At 44.7% G+C, this 19,160-nt stretch overlaps 2 protein-coding genes across 2 annotated transcripts; both read right to left on the bottom strand.

Annotated features, from left to right (window-relative positions):
• Positions 1-14: 14 nt before the first annotated feature.
• LOC137296404 (integrase/recombinase xerD homolog) lies at positions 15-3,207 on the bottom strand. Its single transcript, XM_067828233.1, has 4 exons — positions 3,157-3,207; positions 2,215-2,246; positions 1,663-1,853; positions 15-1,194 (listed from the first exon to the last, which is right to left on the bottom strand). The coding sequence occupies exons 1-4, from the start codon at positions 3,205-3,207 to the stop codon at positions 182-184; spliced, it is 1,287 nt and encodes a 428-aa protein (XP_067684334.1). The 3' UTR covers positions 15-181.
• A 182-nt stretch (positions 3,208-3,389) lies between these two features.
• Positions 3,390-18,365, bottom strand: LOC137296316 (uncharacterized). The gene is made up of 3 exons (XM_067828124.1): positions 18,263-18,365; positions 17,741-17,965; positions 3,390-3,571 (listed from the first exon to the last, which is right to left on the bottom strand). Exons 1-3 carry the CDS (start codon positions 18,345-18,347, stop codon positions 3,390-3,392), a joined length of 492 nt encoding a protein of 163 aa, XP_067684225.1. The 5' UTR covers positions 18,348-18,365.
• Between the last annotated feature and the right edge of the window lie 795 nt (positions 18,366-19,160).

Raw genomic sequence — 19,160 nt, 5'->3', positions numbered from 1 at the left:
GGCAAGCTCTACCGTATTTAACCCAAAATAAATTCATTTATGTTCTAATTCTCTTCGATCAAACGAACATAAAATATTTATTTATGTACAACAAAATACTTCGCATGGGTAATGCCTACCGCAGCTCGAAATTAAAAGACAGGGCAAAGAAGTGAGAACTATTTATTACAGATCCAGGAAATTATAAGCCTAACATAGAAGTCACGCTCAGTAACTCTTTTATGTCATCTTTAACATATCCATCTTTTGCCGTGTCGGAAACCCAGCGACCATGTCTCTTAAACAAACGATCAGGTACACCTGCATTCGCAGCAGCTGTTGCTCCTCCAGCACGAAAACTGTGCAAACCAAAACTGTTCACATCTATTCCTATTTCATGACATTTTTCCCTGAAAATTTCTCTTGTTCTCGTGTAAGAGATTGGCTTATTACCTCTGAGAACATATATCCTTTGCTTTTTACAATAACTCACTTGTCTGAAAATAAACTCATGCGAATCTTCTTTAATATTTGCTAATGAAATATAACGGTGAAGCATTCTGACTGGACAGAGTTTGGAACCAGATGCTGCAACTACAATAAATCTACCATCTCTGTACACATCCGTCTTACTCTTTTCTATGAAAATACGAACATATCCTTCATGAAAAGAAATATCAGACCGCCTAATAGAGGAAACTTCAGAAAATCTGAAAAAACCAGCATATGAAAGAATGGACATTGTCAGAAACCTTAAATCTACAAGCGAACAATCCTCTCTGCCAAATCTAACAACTAACTTTTCCAAAATAACAACATCTATAGGCTCTTTCTTCTTGAGAGGGTCACTGTAACATCTCCTTGCGGCTTCTGTAATATTCTTAATCAGGTCATGTTGACATGGATCTGGTAAACCCGCTACTCTGTGTGCCCATCTTATACCGTAAACTGCATTCATAATAACGGGAGACCTTTTACCCGACTGAATCAATGACGTAAGGTACAAACCTACATGAAAAGAGTTTGCAGGCAAAACAGTTATTTCTTTAAACCTTGAGGCCCATTTTTTCCAACATGTAAAAGCTCTTCTGTATTTTACCACTGTAGCATCTGCTTTAGATTTTAAAACTATTCCAGGCATTTTTGTAGGTAAGTCAACTAAATCCTGGTGCACCAGATCATCCTTGTCTCGCCATATACCAACGGAAAATATACCTGAAAAGATATATAATCAGTTGTCAAACCTGAGAGCAACCATGAACCCAGTGAAACTATTGAATATATTCTGCTTGCTCCCTCCTGAAACAGCGTTGCTGCCACTTAACTGAATCATGTCTGTAATGAATTTTCTGGGTTGCCCTTCCAGGAATAACAACGGCCAGTATGGAGCGGAAGGCCACATTGGCACCACCAGTGTAGTAGAAGCATTGCATGCTAAGATGAAATGTACAGTTTTACACACCAAATACACAGGAGGAACTACCCAATTGTTCTCCCCATACCACTGCTGAGTAAATGCATCAACTGCCTCTGTATCTGGTACCCATGACCTGGAATTAAACCTTTTCAACTTGGTGTTCAAATGGTTTGCAAAACGATCTACAGAATGTGGCCCCCATCTGCCATCTAAAAATTTGAAAACATCATCTGTAACTCTCCAGTCATCCGAATCTTCAAACCTACTCAGAGCATCGGCCTTTTCATTTTCTGATCTGGGAATCCAGCTGAACTTTAACCTTATGTTGTACTGATTGGCTATCACAAAGATGGAGGTGGCAACTTGTTGTAGATGTTGTTTAGAACTACCACATGAAGCTACATGACAACATGGTTTGCTGTCTGTGAACCACTTTACAGTTTTGCCCATTAGAACCCTGGTAAACGCAATAAGAACTAATTCTATGGCCTTCAATTCTCTCCACGTGGAACTACAAAGTATCTCTTGAGAGTCCCAGACATATTGAAACACATGATCAGAATCCACAACATAACCTCCACAACCTACATCACTTGCATCTGAAAACACCGATAGCATAGGTTTACTAACCGTTGACAGCGCTCTTGGTTTTAGACTACGCAGGTTGTCTCTCCAAAACAGCAATTCATACACACAATGAGAATTATTTAACCTAAGAAATCTATCCCAGGAAGAAGCCTTTTGGACCTCGGAATACATATGCCTTGTGAAAAGTCTACAAACATCACCCAAAACAGGAGTAAGAGCTATGACTTTACCTGCTAAAGCAGCCAAACTCCTTGCTGTGAACCTGGGCAAAACAGATGTGAATGCTGAAAAACTAGACACTATATCTTCTGTTTTCTTGACAGGAATAGAAAGAACACTAGAATCTAAATTCCATGTGAATCCAAGCCACTCTAACTCTGTAACAGGATGCCATACTGACTTCTCAATATTAACAACAAAACCTGATTGTTCTAGAGTGTCTCTAACAATGTCCGAATGGCTAGAGCACAAATCCTTGGATCTAGCATAACCAAAGCCATCATCAAGATACACAACAATATGAATAGATTGCCTTCGCCAATATGTAACTAGTGGACGAATACACTTCGTAAAGATGTAAGGTGCAGATGTTAACCCAAACGGCAAAACTGTGAAACAATAGTACCTAATAATGCCATTAGCATTCCAAGCAAAACCCAAGTACTGTTGTTGACTAGAGTGTATGTCGATGTGATGATAACCAGATTTTAAATCAAACTTAAACATGAAACCTGTGTCTTGCACAAAATCCAAGGCTGTTTTGTAGCCCTCAAAAACAATCTTTCTTTTGTAAACAAACTGATTGACAAACCTAAGGTCAAGGATAAGCCTCTTCTTGCCTGAACGCTGTATGGCTACTGAAAGAGGATTAACAACTAAAGGAGGACTATCAAGCTCAACAATACAAGAGTTTCTTAAAAGTTCTTGAATAGCCTGTACAACAAAAGTACCGTTCCTCAAAGCGGATTGGTTATTTTTAGAAAAAGATGGAGGAGGACTATCAATGAAAGGAATGACAGAACCGTCTGTTATAGTATCGATCACAAACTGAGGAGCTCCAATTTTAACCCAAAAGGAAACATGTTTCCTTAAACTACCTTTCACAACACACAAAGATTCGGATTCAAACTCGTAAGACCTTAGCTGAATAAACTCAGAAGCGAGGTCATTACCTCCTGAGCCTGCAGAACTGTCAATGTCACAAACTGGAGAACAAGTAACATCCCTCTGTTGTGTCTTGGTTTTCTTGACTGATGGCGTCTGAACGTCGGAACTGCAACTTTTCACAGCAACTCGTCCTAAAACAAGTTTTTGTAAGAATACTCTCAGGAACGATACAAACTATTCATCTGACTAAAGTAATAACTTCTTTATTAAAGAAACGTGGTTACCTGAAGTGACATCTTTACTTCTTGACAACTGCGTCTTGGTTGGACTGGACTGAATCGGAGCTGGCTGACTGGGCTGCACGTAGTGAGGCTGCCGCTGGACAGGCGACCCTCCAGTGGCCGAACCCGCCACAGAAATAACACTGTTGGTTGGGAGCTGGACCTCGTTTGACCATGGAACGAAATGGCTGGCTCTGACCTGTTGTAGAGTAGTATAGGGAATAGGGGTTCTGGCTCACTTTCAAGAAATGTCTCTACAAAGCCTTATTTAATAAATAAGGCTTTGGTTGGGTCATTAGCTCTTGCTACTATTACCCCTACTACAAAAAAGTTGGCGGTAATTACTGTGCCTTGGTAGGAGGTAACACTGTGCCGTACGGTACGATCAATAATTCTTCTCTTACAAACCCCCTACCCGGCCCATCCCTCAAGTAGTACAAGTTAGGTTCGTCGGCTTTCATATCCACTTTATCTATGTTGTAAGTTTTGACTGACCATATAGGATCGGTGGCCCGCTTACGGCTATCGCCCTCGTGTTCCCCTATGTTATGTTTATATCGATGAAACAGTTTAACGTGAACCGCCTACGATCTCTTTGGTGTTCATAATAAAGGTTTGCTGGGCTTTTTGTATCCCCTGTTCTATGTACTTTTTTTTCTCGTCCTCGCTGATAGCAGACTTACGAGACTTGGACCGAATATCTTGTTTCATTCCCTTATATTTTTTGAGTTCAGATAGGATTGAACGAAACTCCTCTTCTGAGATCTTACTGTCAGAGAGTGCCGTGGAAATTCGCTCACTCACTGTGTTCAGCTTTGCTTCGGCCAGAACCCTGATCTCGTCGTGTTTCAATGCTTTACGATTAAGTCTGCGTGATACTAACTTAAGCGCCAACCCTACCAACCCTGTCACCCCAGCCGTTATTTCAATACCTAGCACTATAGGTGCAGCCACGATGGTAGCTAACAACCCAACGCCTGCCGCCCCTAGTCCCATGCTGGTTGCCATAAGGGTAGTGTCAGCCCCGTCCACGATATTGAAAGCTCTATTGTACTTCTTACATAGTGCTTTCCGCGTGTCACGGTCTTGTTCTAGTTGACGTTTCACATCACATAACTGCCTCAAGCGGAACCCATCTACGGTTTCCAACGTCTTCGCTACTTCCTCTACGACTGGGTACAGACCCATCCTATAATATATATTATGAAAGATATTTTAATTGGGTTTCAGTTAATATTCTATAAATGAATTTGAAGTCTACAAGATCTATCTTATCAGTCAGGGTAATAGGTGAGAGGCTAATATACCTTTCTGTTGTAATAAAAACCCCACTGAGACTTATTAAGTGGTTTATAGGACCCCCGTAGGAATCCTGTTGTATAACAATACGACAATATTGGTCTATGTGTTCGTCAAACCAGTGTATTGACACCCCGGGTAAAATTTGGTGTGCTCTTGAGGTGTTTTCATTGTCTAAATAGAAAAAGAAGACTTCTATGATTAGTGTGAAAGGGGCTGATATGCTAGGAAGATATCTGCTATAACCACTATTGCTAAATGTTAATTTATTTTTTCCTACAGACTTTAACTTATGTTTTTCGATACCAACAGTTATCATGTATGATTTACTCTCTGGAATGAAATCCCCGGGCCAGATACCGTTGTTCCTAATCTTAGAGATCAATACATCTTCGCTTAATGTGATATAAGGTGAGGTGAGTGTTAAGTTGATCAACCATTTAGGCTCTTTAAAATCTGATAACGACACCCGTCTGTACACGTTGTCTTTGAAGTGCAGGATATATAATTCATCTTCCTCACCAGGCTGATCGAATCCCTCCGTATCTCCTAAGTCGTTAAGTGTAGTGTTGGGATGATGACTGGTCATTATTATACTATTACGATATAATTTCCAACTGGTTTTCTGATAATAATTCAGGGGTGAACTTCATACCCATGAAGTGTATGTTGGCAGGCAGGAAGATATTGGTTAGTGATATCTTGTTTTCCACGGTCACGTTGACCCCCTGCAGACTGGTGTTGGAGCCGACACCCACCCGCACGTAAATGTTACAAACTTGATACTGGTGTCGTTTCACCCACCCGAGTTTGATCCCCTTCACGATTTCGATATTATTCCCCGATGGTTCCCCTAGGTAGACTTTAATGACCAGTGTTGAGTTTGCCGGTAGATCCTCTAGTATAGTGACCACACCTTCGAATTCAGACACCAACTGCAATTTCACGTTTTGTATGGCCGGTTTACTCGATAGCATGTGGGCTGCCATAGTGTTGACTGGGCTGACGACTACGCTACGTCTCTGAGTTGGGACATAAGCCATGAGCAGGGTTCCATTGTTCACGACTTTGTTTAGGTGGTTGTCTTTGTTATCCGTAAACACGTAAGGGGAGACGAGCCTAATATTGAGAAACCAGTCGTCGTTATCGGGTAACAACACCCACTTGTCATCTTCGGTGAAGACGAGCATATATGGCTTGTTTCGGACGACGGTAGTGCTCTCAACATCGTCTAAGTCGAACAGTTTACCCCCGAACGATGGGTATATTATCCAATTATTATCACCGGTGTTGACAAGGGCGTACTTAGTGTTGATTTTTGCTCTTGTGGTATCTATCATATCACTTAGGGTTCCACCGGAGGGGATTTCAACGCGTTTGTAAATGTTGTTTTTCAGTTGCAAGGCGTACGATTTACCATCTACTCCGGGAGCGTCGAAACCGCGCGTGTCTCCAAGGTCGGAGATCCCGATATTGACGCATTTTTTCACTCCGGGCCCTTGTGCGCTGGTCATTTTACATGAAGCGTTAAGCTGAGGTATCCTATATTTACAGGATTATGATTTATATCTAACACCGATATTGTCAGCTCAGGTATTTTGCCCTGGGTTAATCTCTTATACTGCCGTGGTGAAAACGACTCGGTTCTACCGTCGTTGAATTTCTCAGTTTTCACCGGCACTGCTCTCAGTATAGTGGAAGGGTGACCTCCTTGAATGTTGTACGTTGTGCTCACCTGATCGAGATGAATGTACAGCTCTCGGTACGGTACTAGGTCGGGTAACTTCGTGCCTGTGACGGTTGTTGTTGGTTTTATCTCGTCAGGAGACATACCGAGTATCCCCGCTAATGGTCGGCCTAGCCTCAAAGGGTTTCTTCCATTGTTGATTAACACCACTGTACCGTTTGAGTCGTTCATCTTGAGTTCGGCTCCCAGGGGTTTGAAGACCTCGTCGTTTAGAGAGCACACGCTGTAGTAGCCGTCAGTTATCTGGCTGCGAGTTCCACTGACGAACAGCTTATTGTTGCTGATATTAATGTTAGTCCATTGCGGTAGGTAGGTGATATCGCAGAGTGCGACTTCGAGTTGGCCTGACGTGTTATCGATCGCGTGCGTCAGCTGAACGGCCTCACCGCTCGTTATCCCTGGAAGTGTTATGTACATATTATAATATATAATTTATATATTATAATATGGATTTAGCACACTTGAAAATCGTGGTGAATGCAGATGGTACGGGGTTTAAAACAACCTTTATTAATATCTTTGAAAAATATGTCGTGTCCGTTAATAACGCGCAGGCGGTGGTAAACTGGAATCAAAACCCAATGCAGTTTTGGCAGAACCAACTCAACTTTGCTGTGTGGTGTGCGACGACAGGGTCGGGTGTGACACCAGACTACGGTATAGACGAACTGAGTAAGGCGGTTATTTTGTTTCATATTTATTATCAAACGAGACGAATATTGAAGGAAATAAGTGCTCCTCTTCCCCAAGATAAAGCGTGGAGTATGACGAATAACCCCTATGATAGACGCGCTTATGAACGTATTTGTGGGGAGTTTGAGATTCCAACGAATAAAGACTTTCGCCTTCCTGGTGTGAACCATGGTCTCGGTATAGTTCTCGTGTACTTCTACAGGTCCGGAACATATTATGCCGGTTCTAAAGATGGTTCATACAACCCAAACCGTCATACATTTACAGGTCCCACAACGAATGAAAAGATCCATGTCAGCTGTATAAAACAAACCAATCCTGATGCAGCCACAGCCTGGACTAAAATGATCCCGAAAACATCGAAAGGATTCACTCGTGCTGGTACAATACGCTTGAACGACTCGATTCGAACGTACGTGTGGGCGCTGTTGGGTGCGCAGTCGATGACGCGTTCCAACATCCTCGGTAAGGGAACTGCTTACGACGCTCAGACACAATTCGTTTCCAACGTTGAGGATGCTATCAATCCTCCAGTTGATCTCCCGAGGGCCATCGACCGTTACCAAAACGTGTTAGAATACGCCAGATCGAAAGTCAATTACGTGTTCGGCGTGGGGTTGTACATGGCTCCGAGTGATATGCAACTGAGAATAAAAAAAGTGGTGGGTTATAACAACAAAATAGTCATAGCCACGGCGGACCAAAAGTTGGGTATCAACCCCGATATTAACACCCCCTATATCCCACACATCCCACCACGTGAAAAGGGTATAGTGGCGCCACCCCCGGAGCCTAAAGTTCATGTGCCCCCCACACACACCCATATACATGTGGGGGTACCCCCCTATCAGCAGCATACTGATAATATAACAGCCCTAGTGGTTGGTGGGGTAACTTTGGGACTTATTTGGTTAAAGATTTCTTAGCCGCTACGTACACCAGACCCGCCACGGCGACGATGGCTGCCCACAGGTTTTGACTGAGCCACATGGCAGTTTTAGACAGAGCGCTCAACAACCACGAGACGATGCTACCCAGGATGCCGGGAAGGGCTTCGGCGGCTTTACCAGCCAGTTTAGCTAGGCCTTCCCCGAGTTTTTTTATCCAGTCTTTAACACCACCGCCTGTGGGAGTTCCCCCGCCGGCAGGTGTGGGGGTTCCCCCTGTCAGTGACACCACCAGGGTTGATATAATGAAACCCAATGCAGTTAGAATGCTGGCGATGGTGATCCCTTGCTCCCGGAACAATATCCGAATCCTGTTGGCTAAAGTTGTATCCTCGTTCAGTATTCTATCGATTGTTTCCCGAATACGACTGATCTGGGATCGAAGCTGTTCACGATTCGAGGAAGCGGATTCCAATCGTGTACGTCTCTCGTCTTCTAAATCGCGTAGTCGTTCATTGATACGACGCTTCATATCATCGTTTTCAGTTTCGTTGAGTTTGGTTTTTTCCCTAGCGATGTGCTCGTCGATTTCGTTCAGTTTCCCCATGTTGTTCACGAGTTCTCCACGCACGCGTTTCACGGCTTCGTCTAAGCCGCGCAGTTCCCTTACCGGAAAGTCAAACCCCGGTAACGGTTTGTCCCAGTAGGTGCTCAACAGTTTTTTTATGCTGTCCGAGGCTTCTGTAGCACGCTGTGGTGTCATTTCATCTCTAGTGGTGAGGTGGGATCTGGTAGCTTGCAGATCTTCTTTAACGGCCTTAGGTATTGCACCACCGTAATCATTCATGTTTAGATTTTTACGGATAAATTCGACACCATGGCGGCTGGCTAGAGTTGACAAGGCCAGTGGTTTTTTATTGCTCTTGTTAAAGAGGTCAACCCCTGGGTCAGACTTAAGGCGTAGAACACCCTTTGTATCAATAAAAAAATTCTTATGGTATCGACCCTGTGGTTCAACGTAGTTTTTATCTCTTCTTAAACTTTCGTAATAATCATTTACCGTTGTTTCCAAGAGTTCTTGGTTCAATGGTGAACTAGTAAATGAGGTCTCCTGCTCATCATCGAATGCCTGGGCACTAGCGCCCGGCATCTCCGTCATATCTATGTCTTCATCCATTAGTATTAAAAATATATTTCTTTTATATAACAATGTACGGCAGAAAATTAGATCCTTTCAGAAGATTGAGAGAGCCATTAGGAGCCAGAGCCGTGCGCCAGTCGGTGACCATCACCAACAATCCCAGCAAGATAGACCAGAATCAAACTCTGCTGGTTAGATTTCCAAACCTTGGTGAGAATGACCTCATTGTACCAGGCACTGTTCGACTGGCGTTCAATATCACGTTGACCTCCGACAACGACAAACGCGAGCTAGTGCGGAACGTGGGTCGAGCCATCATCAAGAAAACTACTGTCAAGATCAGCGGTAACGAGGTGCTGAGCATCGACGACAGCGACGTGTTTCACTGCTACAAGGATCTCTGGAAAAGCGAGAGAGAACGAGTCAATGATGTGTACCAGGGCATCAGTAAATCAACCCGGGCGCGCATAGGGTATGTCTTCACGCAAGACCAGCAAGACAAGCTATCGGACGGTGAAAAGGCCATCGCTCTAGCATATGGGAATCGATTCTGCGTGCCGCTCGACTTCGAGTTGCTCACGGGACACGCGCCGTTTTACCAGGCCGCGCTGGGTGATAGGCTCGAATACGAGCTCACGTTTAACGACTATAGCAAAGTAGTGCGTACACCGAACGGTGATGAGGCCAGTTATACCATAGACAACATCTCTCTGGAGTTCGACATGGTCACTAGCCCGGAGCTGGCCAGGCAGGTTCGAAGCCAGTACTCTGGGAAGATGGCCATCCTGTACGATCGCGTACTGAGGCATAGGTCAGTCGTGCGAGATAAGAGCGACACTGTGTGGAATATCAACCTGAACGTGCCGGCGAGATCGATGAAAGGTATCCTGGTCGTCCCCGTGGAGGATTACGATCCATTCCGGAGGGACAGTGAGAAGTTTTTCAACCCCGAGATTGAAAAGGTGGAAGTTACCATCGAGTGCGTGCCCAACCAGCTGTTCAGTCATGGTATGAGACCACACCAGCAGTGGGATGAGATAAAAAAGCTACCAGTTGGGGATTATATAACAAAGGACCTGGACCTCGGCTCCGTGCAGATCGGTGAATACCTGACCACCAAGTACGCCCTATGGTTGGACATGCGATCCACGGATGATGATAAACTGCACGGTAGCGGGCGCCGTATAGATAACGGCAGCGAAGGGATAACCATCCAGATTACTAAGAAGGCTCAAACCGCTGGTAAGTTGAAATTATATCTGTACGTAATTATGGACGCGCAACTTAATATAGACAATGGGAGATTCGTGCAAGCCATCTACTAGTGGGGGGTACCCCCAGGGGTACCCACAACTACCCACTGACCCACACTGCGCCATAGTGTGCGGGCAGACTGGCTGTGGGAAGACCGTTTTCGTGTTGGATATGTTGGAGGGTTACTACAAGGATGTGTTCGATAACATCGTTATCATGTGCCCTACTCTGAGCATGAATAAAACGTACGCGCGACCTTGGGTGATGACGGACCCGGACGTACATAAAATCGACCCTGGAACACGCCTGCAGGACTGGTTGAAAGCTCTTCACAAGAAATTTAAAGGGGAACCGACGCTGTTCATACTGGACGACTGCAGCGCTAATCGCGAGATAACAAAAAAGAGAGACATGCTATCGTACCTGGCCTTCTCCGGCCGGCATGCAAATCACAGCGTCTGGGTGCTAACGCAGAAGTTCAACTCGGTGTTGAAAGACCTCAGGGAGCAGACGCGATGGGTGGCCTTATTTCACTGTAAGGACAGGGATTCGTTCGAGGAGTGTTTGAGAGAGAACGATGTGATGAGTAAATTAGAACGGGAACGGGTAAAGAAACAGCTCGCTGAAACTAAACACGCTAAGCTCGTGCTAAAGACCGACCAACCAGTAGCATATATAGTATGCTAAGCAAAGCTAAGCAAAGCTAAGCAAAGCTAAGCAAAGCTAAGCATATAGCTATGATATTTGAAGTATTTGTCGTGTGCAACTTAACCTTCATTTCTCTGTGTTTTGTCTGCATCGGGTATTATATAGTTAAAACTAAATCTTACTTGTTATATTATAAGATGGAGTGTGAGGAATTGCTCGAACAGTTGGGGGTCTCCCCAACGCCGCCGGCAGGCCCCACTGGGGGTGTGGGGGATTCCCCCAAGCGAGAGAAACTGGTGGCGTTGGCTGTTGGCGGCAAAGCCAAACATTACTTTGGAGACTACACTCCGGATAAAATTCACAAAATGTCAGCTGAAGAAATCGATAAGCTGTACGCTAGATACGAGTCCCGGCTCGGAGCAGAAATGACAAAGACAATAGGATCGGCTATGACCCAGATATACACCGGTATTGTGTCGTACTTCCTTCCCATTCCACCAGAGCGCCGACTTTACCTGTGGGAGGACCTCGAGAAAGACCCTTTTATCGAACACGCCGTGAGCTCTATCAGCTGCGGGCTGTACCACAAATATGGTATGTTGTTGGCTCCAGTGACGGCGGCGATTATCACGGCAAAACATTGTCAATTTGAGAGAAAGAATAATAATAATAGTATAGATGGATGCTGCACAGGAAACCCCAGTGGAGGAGACCCCACCCCCAACAGTGACGGTGGAGACCACTTCAACAGTAACCAGGCAGAAGAATCCTAAGAGAGTAGATGCCGGTAAAAAACGGTGGTGTAACCAACATAAAGTGACCAACCCAACCCGACTGTTGTTGGCTGTAGGTGTAACTGCTGCCGTGGTTATAACATGGTTATACGTGGGGGTACCCTCCCACAGTGAGCCACCACCCAACAGTGAGCCCCCCACGCCGCCGGCAGGCCCCACTATTGACCCGCATATCATGTTATAATTTTAATATTTTATATCATATACATAATGTCTGAGGGGAAAACGTTCGTCAACGACGCATACCACGCCACAGTGGTCGCCAGTCTAGCCGTAGGGTACGCTCGGTTGACTAAAATGGTGCTTAAACAACCAACTATCAAGCTAGATTTCAACCTGCAGGATATGGGTATGCTCATAATGAACCTTGGTATGGCGATGGCCACAAAAGACATCCTAGTAAAACAAGGAATAATACCTGATAATATAATGAAATAAATATAGGGATGGCCACGATAGCTATGATGGTCGGTGGGGCGTTAGTGAATGCTCTGGCATTTTCCGGGAGTAATTTCCTCTTCTCGAAACTACGAGATGATCACGCGGCTGAAATACAGGAAGAAAGGAAGCGGCACGATCTCGCTACTGAGAAATTACAAAGAGCACAGGCCGATTACGCTAAAAAACGCCTCCAGAGGATCGATTTTATTAACGAACAACTCAAGCGTGAAAACCATGCCATTAAAACATTCAACGATGTCGATGAAGCAATGAAAGAATACTATCTACTAACTGGTAAACAATTGGAACCGCTCAATAAACCCACACTCGCTCAGTACTACACACCATCCAAGGGACAAATGAATCGCGAACTGGGCTTCATAGTGTTGGGTATAGCAGCTACTGCGTTGGTTGCGAAGCAATTAAATTAAAATACCTATATAAGTAAACATGAGACCCGCTCCATACCGATGCGAATATATACTTATGGGGAAGACCGAGGCCTGCGGTAGGAAATGCAGGAATCAGGGGTTCTGTTGTTTCCATATGGGAAGTCCTAACTACACGTGTTCTGTGTGTGGTATCGGGGTTAAAGGACACTACTGTCTATGTAAAGCTCACGGAGCGAACGTAGTCAGACATCAACTCATCTACGAGAATAAAAAAGGCTACATAAAAGAACGTAGGCGACTGCTCAAGATAGCCACTTAAGGGTTACCTCCCCTTACTGTGAACCAATTAGACATTGGTTCTCTTAGGTGTAAACACGATGTCTACTGTAAGCGAGCTCAAGCGGGTCGCAAAACAGAGAGGTGTGATCGGGTATTCTAGAATGCGGAAGTCAGCATTGTTGAGATTACTAGGTTTAGAAGCCCCTCCTACAGTAAAACAATTAAAAGCTCAAGCAAAACAGCTTGGATACACGGGTTATTCAAACCTGGGGAGAGCCGGGTTAACCGCATTGTTATCACATGCCCCCGTAGCACGTCCCACTGTAAAACAACTGAAAGCCGAGGCACACGATTTGGGTTTAGGCGGGTATTCCCGTATGAGGAAACCACAGCTTTTAGAATTATTACGACAGAATAGAGCTATTACATTACAGATATCAAGCCTCTGATAGCTGATAAGGTCAACCAGGAACTAAATAATCTAGGAAGTATCAAGTTTCAGATCACAGTGAAAATGTCGCTCGATAAGCAGGTTGGGAGTACCACTGAGTATGTTCAGCCTTACTTCCGAGGTCAACAAGAGGTCGCCACACATACAGAGACCATTGATACATCAATCGATACCAGTTTTCAGCAGATACGAGAATACCTAGAACGCTACACACACTTGGGGTCCGGGTGGGTTGTAGATAAAATCGATAATGTCTATCTAGACATAGCTAACTACGTGCCGTTCAGAGGCGGGTCATACCTAGCCTTGCCTCCCTACTATAGAAACAAACATGCCATAGTAAACGTTAAGAATAGAGGAAACGATTGCCTGAGGTTAGCTATCAGGTCAGCCTTATTTCCAGCTGGCAAGAATTCAGATAGGCTTTCTAGCTATCCCCAAGACGATGGGCTCAACTGGGATGGTATAGATGAACCCACCCCAATATCCCAGATCACTAAAGTAGAAAAACAGAATAATCTGGCTATAAATGTCTTTGGGCACGAAGGTAACACAACAATAGTACACAGGGTCAGCCCGGTGAAGGATCGCCAAGTTATCAATATATTCATGATCCAACGAGGTGAAAAGTATCACTACACGTGGATAAAACACTTTAGCAAGCTGTTGTATGACCAATCAGCATACAAAGGAAAGACCCACTTCTGTGAACGATGTCTACATGGCTTCACCCGAGCTGATTTATTAGAATCCCACCGGGATGATTGTCAAGGTGTGGGGCAGACGGCCATACGAGTCGACATGCCTAAGGAAGGTGACAATATCCTAAAATTCAATAACCACAAGAACCAAATGTCTGTGCCTTATATTATATATGCCGACTTCGAAGCCTTAGTTGTGGGGAATACCCCCAGTGGTGCCGCCGGTACCTTTACCCACAAAACACAAGAGCATAAAGCCTGTTCGTTTGGATACATTGTCGTCCGTTGTGACGGGGAAACGAAAGCTCCGGTAGTGTATAGGGGGCCTGACGCGGCTGAAAGGTTTCTAAAGTGTTTGCAGGAGGAAGAAAAAATTATTAGGAATGCATTGTATAAAATCGCTCCCATGCGTCTGACCCGAGTCGACAGGCTAGCCCACGCTAGTAGCACTAACTGTCACGTGTGTGAATCACCACTTAACGGTGATTCGGTGAGAGATCACTGTCACATAACTGGTAAGTATAGAGGCGCCGCTCACAACACGTGCAACCTCAAGCTTAAAATCAACCCTAAGACAATAAACATCCCCGTTGTCTTTCACAACTTGAGAGGGTACGACTCACACTTGATCATGCAGGCCATCGCGAAAATCGATGGTAATATAACGTGCATCCCCAACAACATGGAGAGATACATCTCCTTCAGCTTAAACGGACTTAGGTTCATTGACTCGTTTCAGTTCCTCCTGTCGTCACTCGACAGTCTGGTCAAGGCCAACAATACCTTCCCTATCACCGATCGATACACAGACGCCGAGACTAGACCCCTGCTTATGAGGAAGGGTGTGTACCCCTATGAGTACATAGATAGTTGGGCTAAGTTCACCGAGACCAGACTACCCCCTATTGACTGCTTTTATAGCAAGCTGAATAAGGCGTCCGTCTCACGAGATGATTACTCGCACGCGACTAACGTATGGAATAAACTGGGTTGTAAGAACCTGGGTGATTATCACGACCTGTACTTGAGGACAGATGTACTGCTGTTAGCCGACGTGTTTGAAACGTTTAGGCGGACATGTTTCAAGCAGTATAAACTCGACCCCGCATGGTATTACACCAGCCCAGGTCTGTCGTGGGACGCCTTGCTTAAAAAGACCGGAGTTAATTTGGAATTGCTCACAGATTACTACATGCACCTATTCATTGAGAAAGGTTTGCGAGGTGGGATTTCCATGGCATCCAAACGATACGCGAAAGCAAATAATCAATACGTGAAAGGTTACGATCCTAACAAACCAACCAATCACATTCTCTACCTCGACGCAAACAACCTGTACGGCTGGGCCATGAGTCAGTATCTACCTACAAGGGGATTCGAATGGGTAGCCCACGTTGATGTTATGGGGGTTGCACCAGATTCGAACAAAGGTTATATCCTCGAGGTTGACTTAGAGTATCCCAAGGAATTACACACATCGCACAACAGCTACCCCCTGGCCCCCGAACGTATGAGGGTTAACCCAGACTGGATGTCTGAGTACCAACATAACTTGTCAGGTGGGCGTGTGACAGACGTTGAAAAACTCGTGCCTAACTTAATGAATAAGACCAAGTACATCATTCACTATCGCAACCTACAGCTGTACCTGTCGTTGGGTATGAGGCTGACCAAAATACACAGGGTGCTCATGTTCGACCAGAGTCCATGGATGGAACCCTACATCAGAATGAACACAGACCTACGAAAAAAAGCCACCAGTGATTTTGAGAAAAATCTCTACAAACTCATGAACAACTCGGTGTTTGGTAAGACTATGGAGAACCTGAGGAAACGCGTGACCGTGAAGCTGGTTCGGTCGAGTGAGGAAGACAAGCTCAGGAGATTGATAGCCAGTCCGGCATTCAACCGTAGTAAGATATTCACAGACAACCTGGTTGCCCTACACATGAAGAAAAGTCACATAAAATTCAACCGGCCTGTTTACGTGGGGATGAGCATCCTCGATTTATCCAAACACCTGATGTACGACTTTTACTACAACGAGCTCAAGAAACAGTACGGCGACAGGTGTGAAGTGCTGTACACTGACACGGATTCCCTGCTGATGGAGATTCGAATCGAGGACGTGTACGAGGACATGAAAAAACACCTCGATTTATACGACACCAGCGACTACCCTAAGACCCATGCCCTACACAGCACGGTAAATAAAAAGGTCCTAGGTAAGATGAAGGACGAGTGTGCTGGCACGCCCATAGCCGAGTACATAGGTTTGAGACCTAAGATGTACTCCATACTGAAAGCCGACAATAGTGAGATCCGGAAGGCTAAGGGGGTTAAGAAGTATGTGGTGAAACAACACATCAAACACGCCAGATTCAAGGAAGCCCTGTTCAAGACCCGTACCTTTAGACATAAAATGAACACACTTAGAAGTGATGGGCATAAGATATACGGACTGACTATAAACAAGACGTCCCTATCGCCTATGGACACGAAACGTTGGATAGCTATTGATGGAATAAACACATACGCGTATGGACATGAAAAAATTTGAGGCTATTTACTACAGCCCGCGTGGGTACTGGAAAGGAGCTAGCGCAGTAGATAAGCTAGCTAAAATAGCGCGAGTACCCCCGGAGGAAGCCAAAGCGTGGCTTGAAAAACAAGCCCTGTGGCAGATCTATTTGCCGGCACCACGCTACGTGCCTAGAAGGAGGTTCGGTATTAACATACCTAATAGCGTTCACCAGGCAGACCTACTGTTCCTACCCCACGATAAGAGGTACAAGTATGCCTTAACCGTAGTGGACGTAGCCAGTCGTTACAAGGAAGCCGAACCCTTGACCACGAAAGATTCGACCCAGGTAGCCAGAGGATTTGAAAGCATATACCAACGCAGCCCACTGACGTGGCCAACAGAGCTGCAAGTTGACCCCGGACGGGAGTTCATGGGTGCCGTGTCACAACTGCTAGCCAAACACGATACAAAGGTCAGGCGTGGCACGGCCGGAGCCCATCGCAGCCAAGCCATAGTTGAGAGATTTAATAGGACTTTGGCTGAGCGCTTGTTCGGCTATCAATATGCTAGGGAGATGACCACCCCTGGAAAACGATCGACTGAATGGGTCACGAGGTTACCCAAGGTGGTGTCGGCAATCAACCATGAAGTCACCCGTCTCACCGGTAAGAAACCGGCAGACGCTATCAAACTAAAATCAATAGTTGCAGAGTCGGCCGCTCCATTGCGTGGGAAGGAGAAACAGATACCAGATAGGGCCCTAGTGAGGTATCTATACCAGCCGGGGGAACACGAGGGCGATAGCCGTAAGCGAGCCACCGATCCTATATGGTCAGTCAAAACTTACAACATAGATAAAGTGGATATGAAAGCCGACGAACCTAACTTGTACTACTTGAGGGATGGGCCGGGTAGGGGGTTTGTAAGAGAAGAATTATTGATCGTACCGTACGGCACAGTGTTACCTCCTACCAAGGCACAGTAATTACCGCCAACTTTTTTGTAGTAGGGGTAATAGTAGCAAGAGCTAATGACCCAACCAAAGCCTTATTTATTAAATAAGGCTTTGTAGAGACATTTCTTGAAAGTGAGCCAGAACCCCTATTCCCTATACTACTTGTAGTTTCCCTAGAAGTATCAACCATGCTAGCAGAAGACACAGTAGCACTGGGTGCAACATAGTTGGGTCTCCCTCTGGTCCGGAATGACGACGCACGTCTTTTGCGCAGGGCTTTGTTCTCCGCTTTCTCGAATCTACGTTCTTCCTCGGATCCAGAGGCAATATCATCTCCCTCTAGTTCAGCCACAACAGCCCAACCAGATGGTGACCTATCCGCTAAACGGATATGCTTATTCCTCCTGGAAATGTCTGAGGAAAGATCTTGGAGAATCCCCACACAATCAGAATACCTGCTACTCTTAATGTATCTGAAAGCTGTGTCAATCTTGTCCAAACAACCAGCATTAAATTTATACTGAAGTTGGTTGCCTTTAAACCGAAAACTTGGAATTTCTGAATCTCTACGAGCCCTTTTGAACGCTGCGAATGATCTTTCTTCACTCTCTTCAATAATGTCACGTTTAAATGTCTTTAGTTTGCAATCCATGTAATCTTTAAATAATTGAAAAGTTTCATAACCTTCTATGGATTCCTTCTGCTGATTCGTCTTGGATGCATCAGAGTCCTCCGAATGCTGTGAAGGTGAAACCGTACGCTGATTCATAGCAGAGTGTAGATTTAAGAAAGCTGCTCGCCGTGTTGTGCGAAGACCTCGAATGACTCAACTCATGTTCAATCTCACCACGTCACCTTCGTCACGTGGCTTCAGCACAAATCTCACGTGCAAAACACCTTCGCTGCAGTAGGCAAGCTCTACCGTATTTAACCCAAAATAAATTCATTTCAGGTGTTGTGAAATTTTCATTTACGCTAAATTGATGCTAGGCAGGTGCGCGTGTTGCTCACAATAAGATACGTAGTAAAACCGTGAAATTGTTGATATATTCAGGACACTATTTCAGTGATAAAACCATTCATTTTATATTTTGGCTAAAAAGTGTTGAATTCTGACACAGAAGCCGAGATCTTTTACACACTGAGTAGAAATTAGGTTAGAAATATACCAATCAGCCACCAGAGTAGTCTTTTTCCGACGTCACAAAATGCACAAAACATGCCGTGAAGTCAACTAAAATATCGCATTATTTTCAGTTATTTCATTACGTTTGAAAATGTGGCTGTTACTCCGTTAATAATGATGGAAAATTAATAAAAATACATATACACAAACAGGAGAATATGGGCATCTAAGAACTAAAATATGTATCGGATAGGGACATCCAAATCGCTTTTGCCTGCTTTTTGATGTAGTACATTTGCATCTTTTCTTACAAATTGTGAAACTACCAAAAGGTATTCTCTCACATTGGGGAAAATTGCATTGGAATAGTTTGGTTCACTTTGAACAAAACATCACGAAAATATACTGTCCACATCCACAGCAAATTCTCTCCATGTGATCGGAGTTACATTGACC

Source organism: Haliotis asinina, chromosome 1 (genome assembly GCF_037392515.1).
Source record: "Haliotis asinina isolate JCU_RB_2024 chromosome 1, JCU_Hal_asi_v2, whole genome shotgun sequence".
Taxonomy (NCBI): domain Eukaryota; kingdom Metazoa; phylum Mollusca; class Gastropoda; order Lepetellida; family Haliotidae; genus Haliotis; species Haliotis asinina.
The sequence above is the reverse complement of the archived record's forward strand: the minus strand, read 5'-3'. Positions and strand labels throughout refer to the sequence as shown.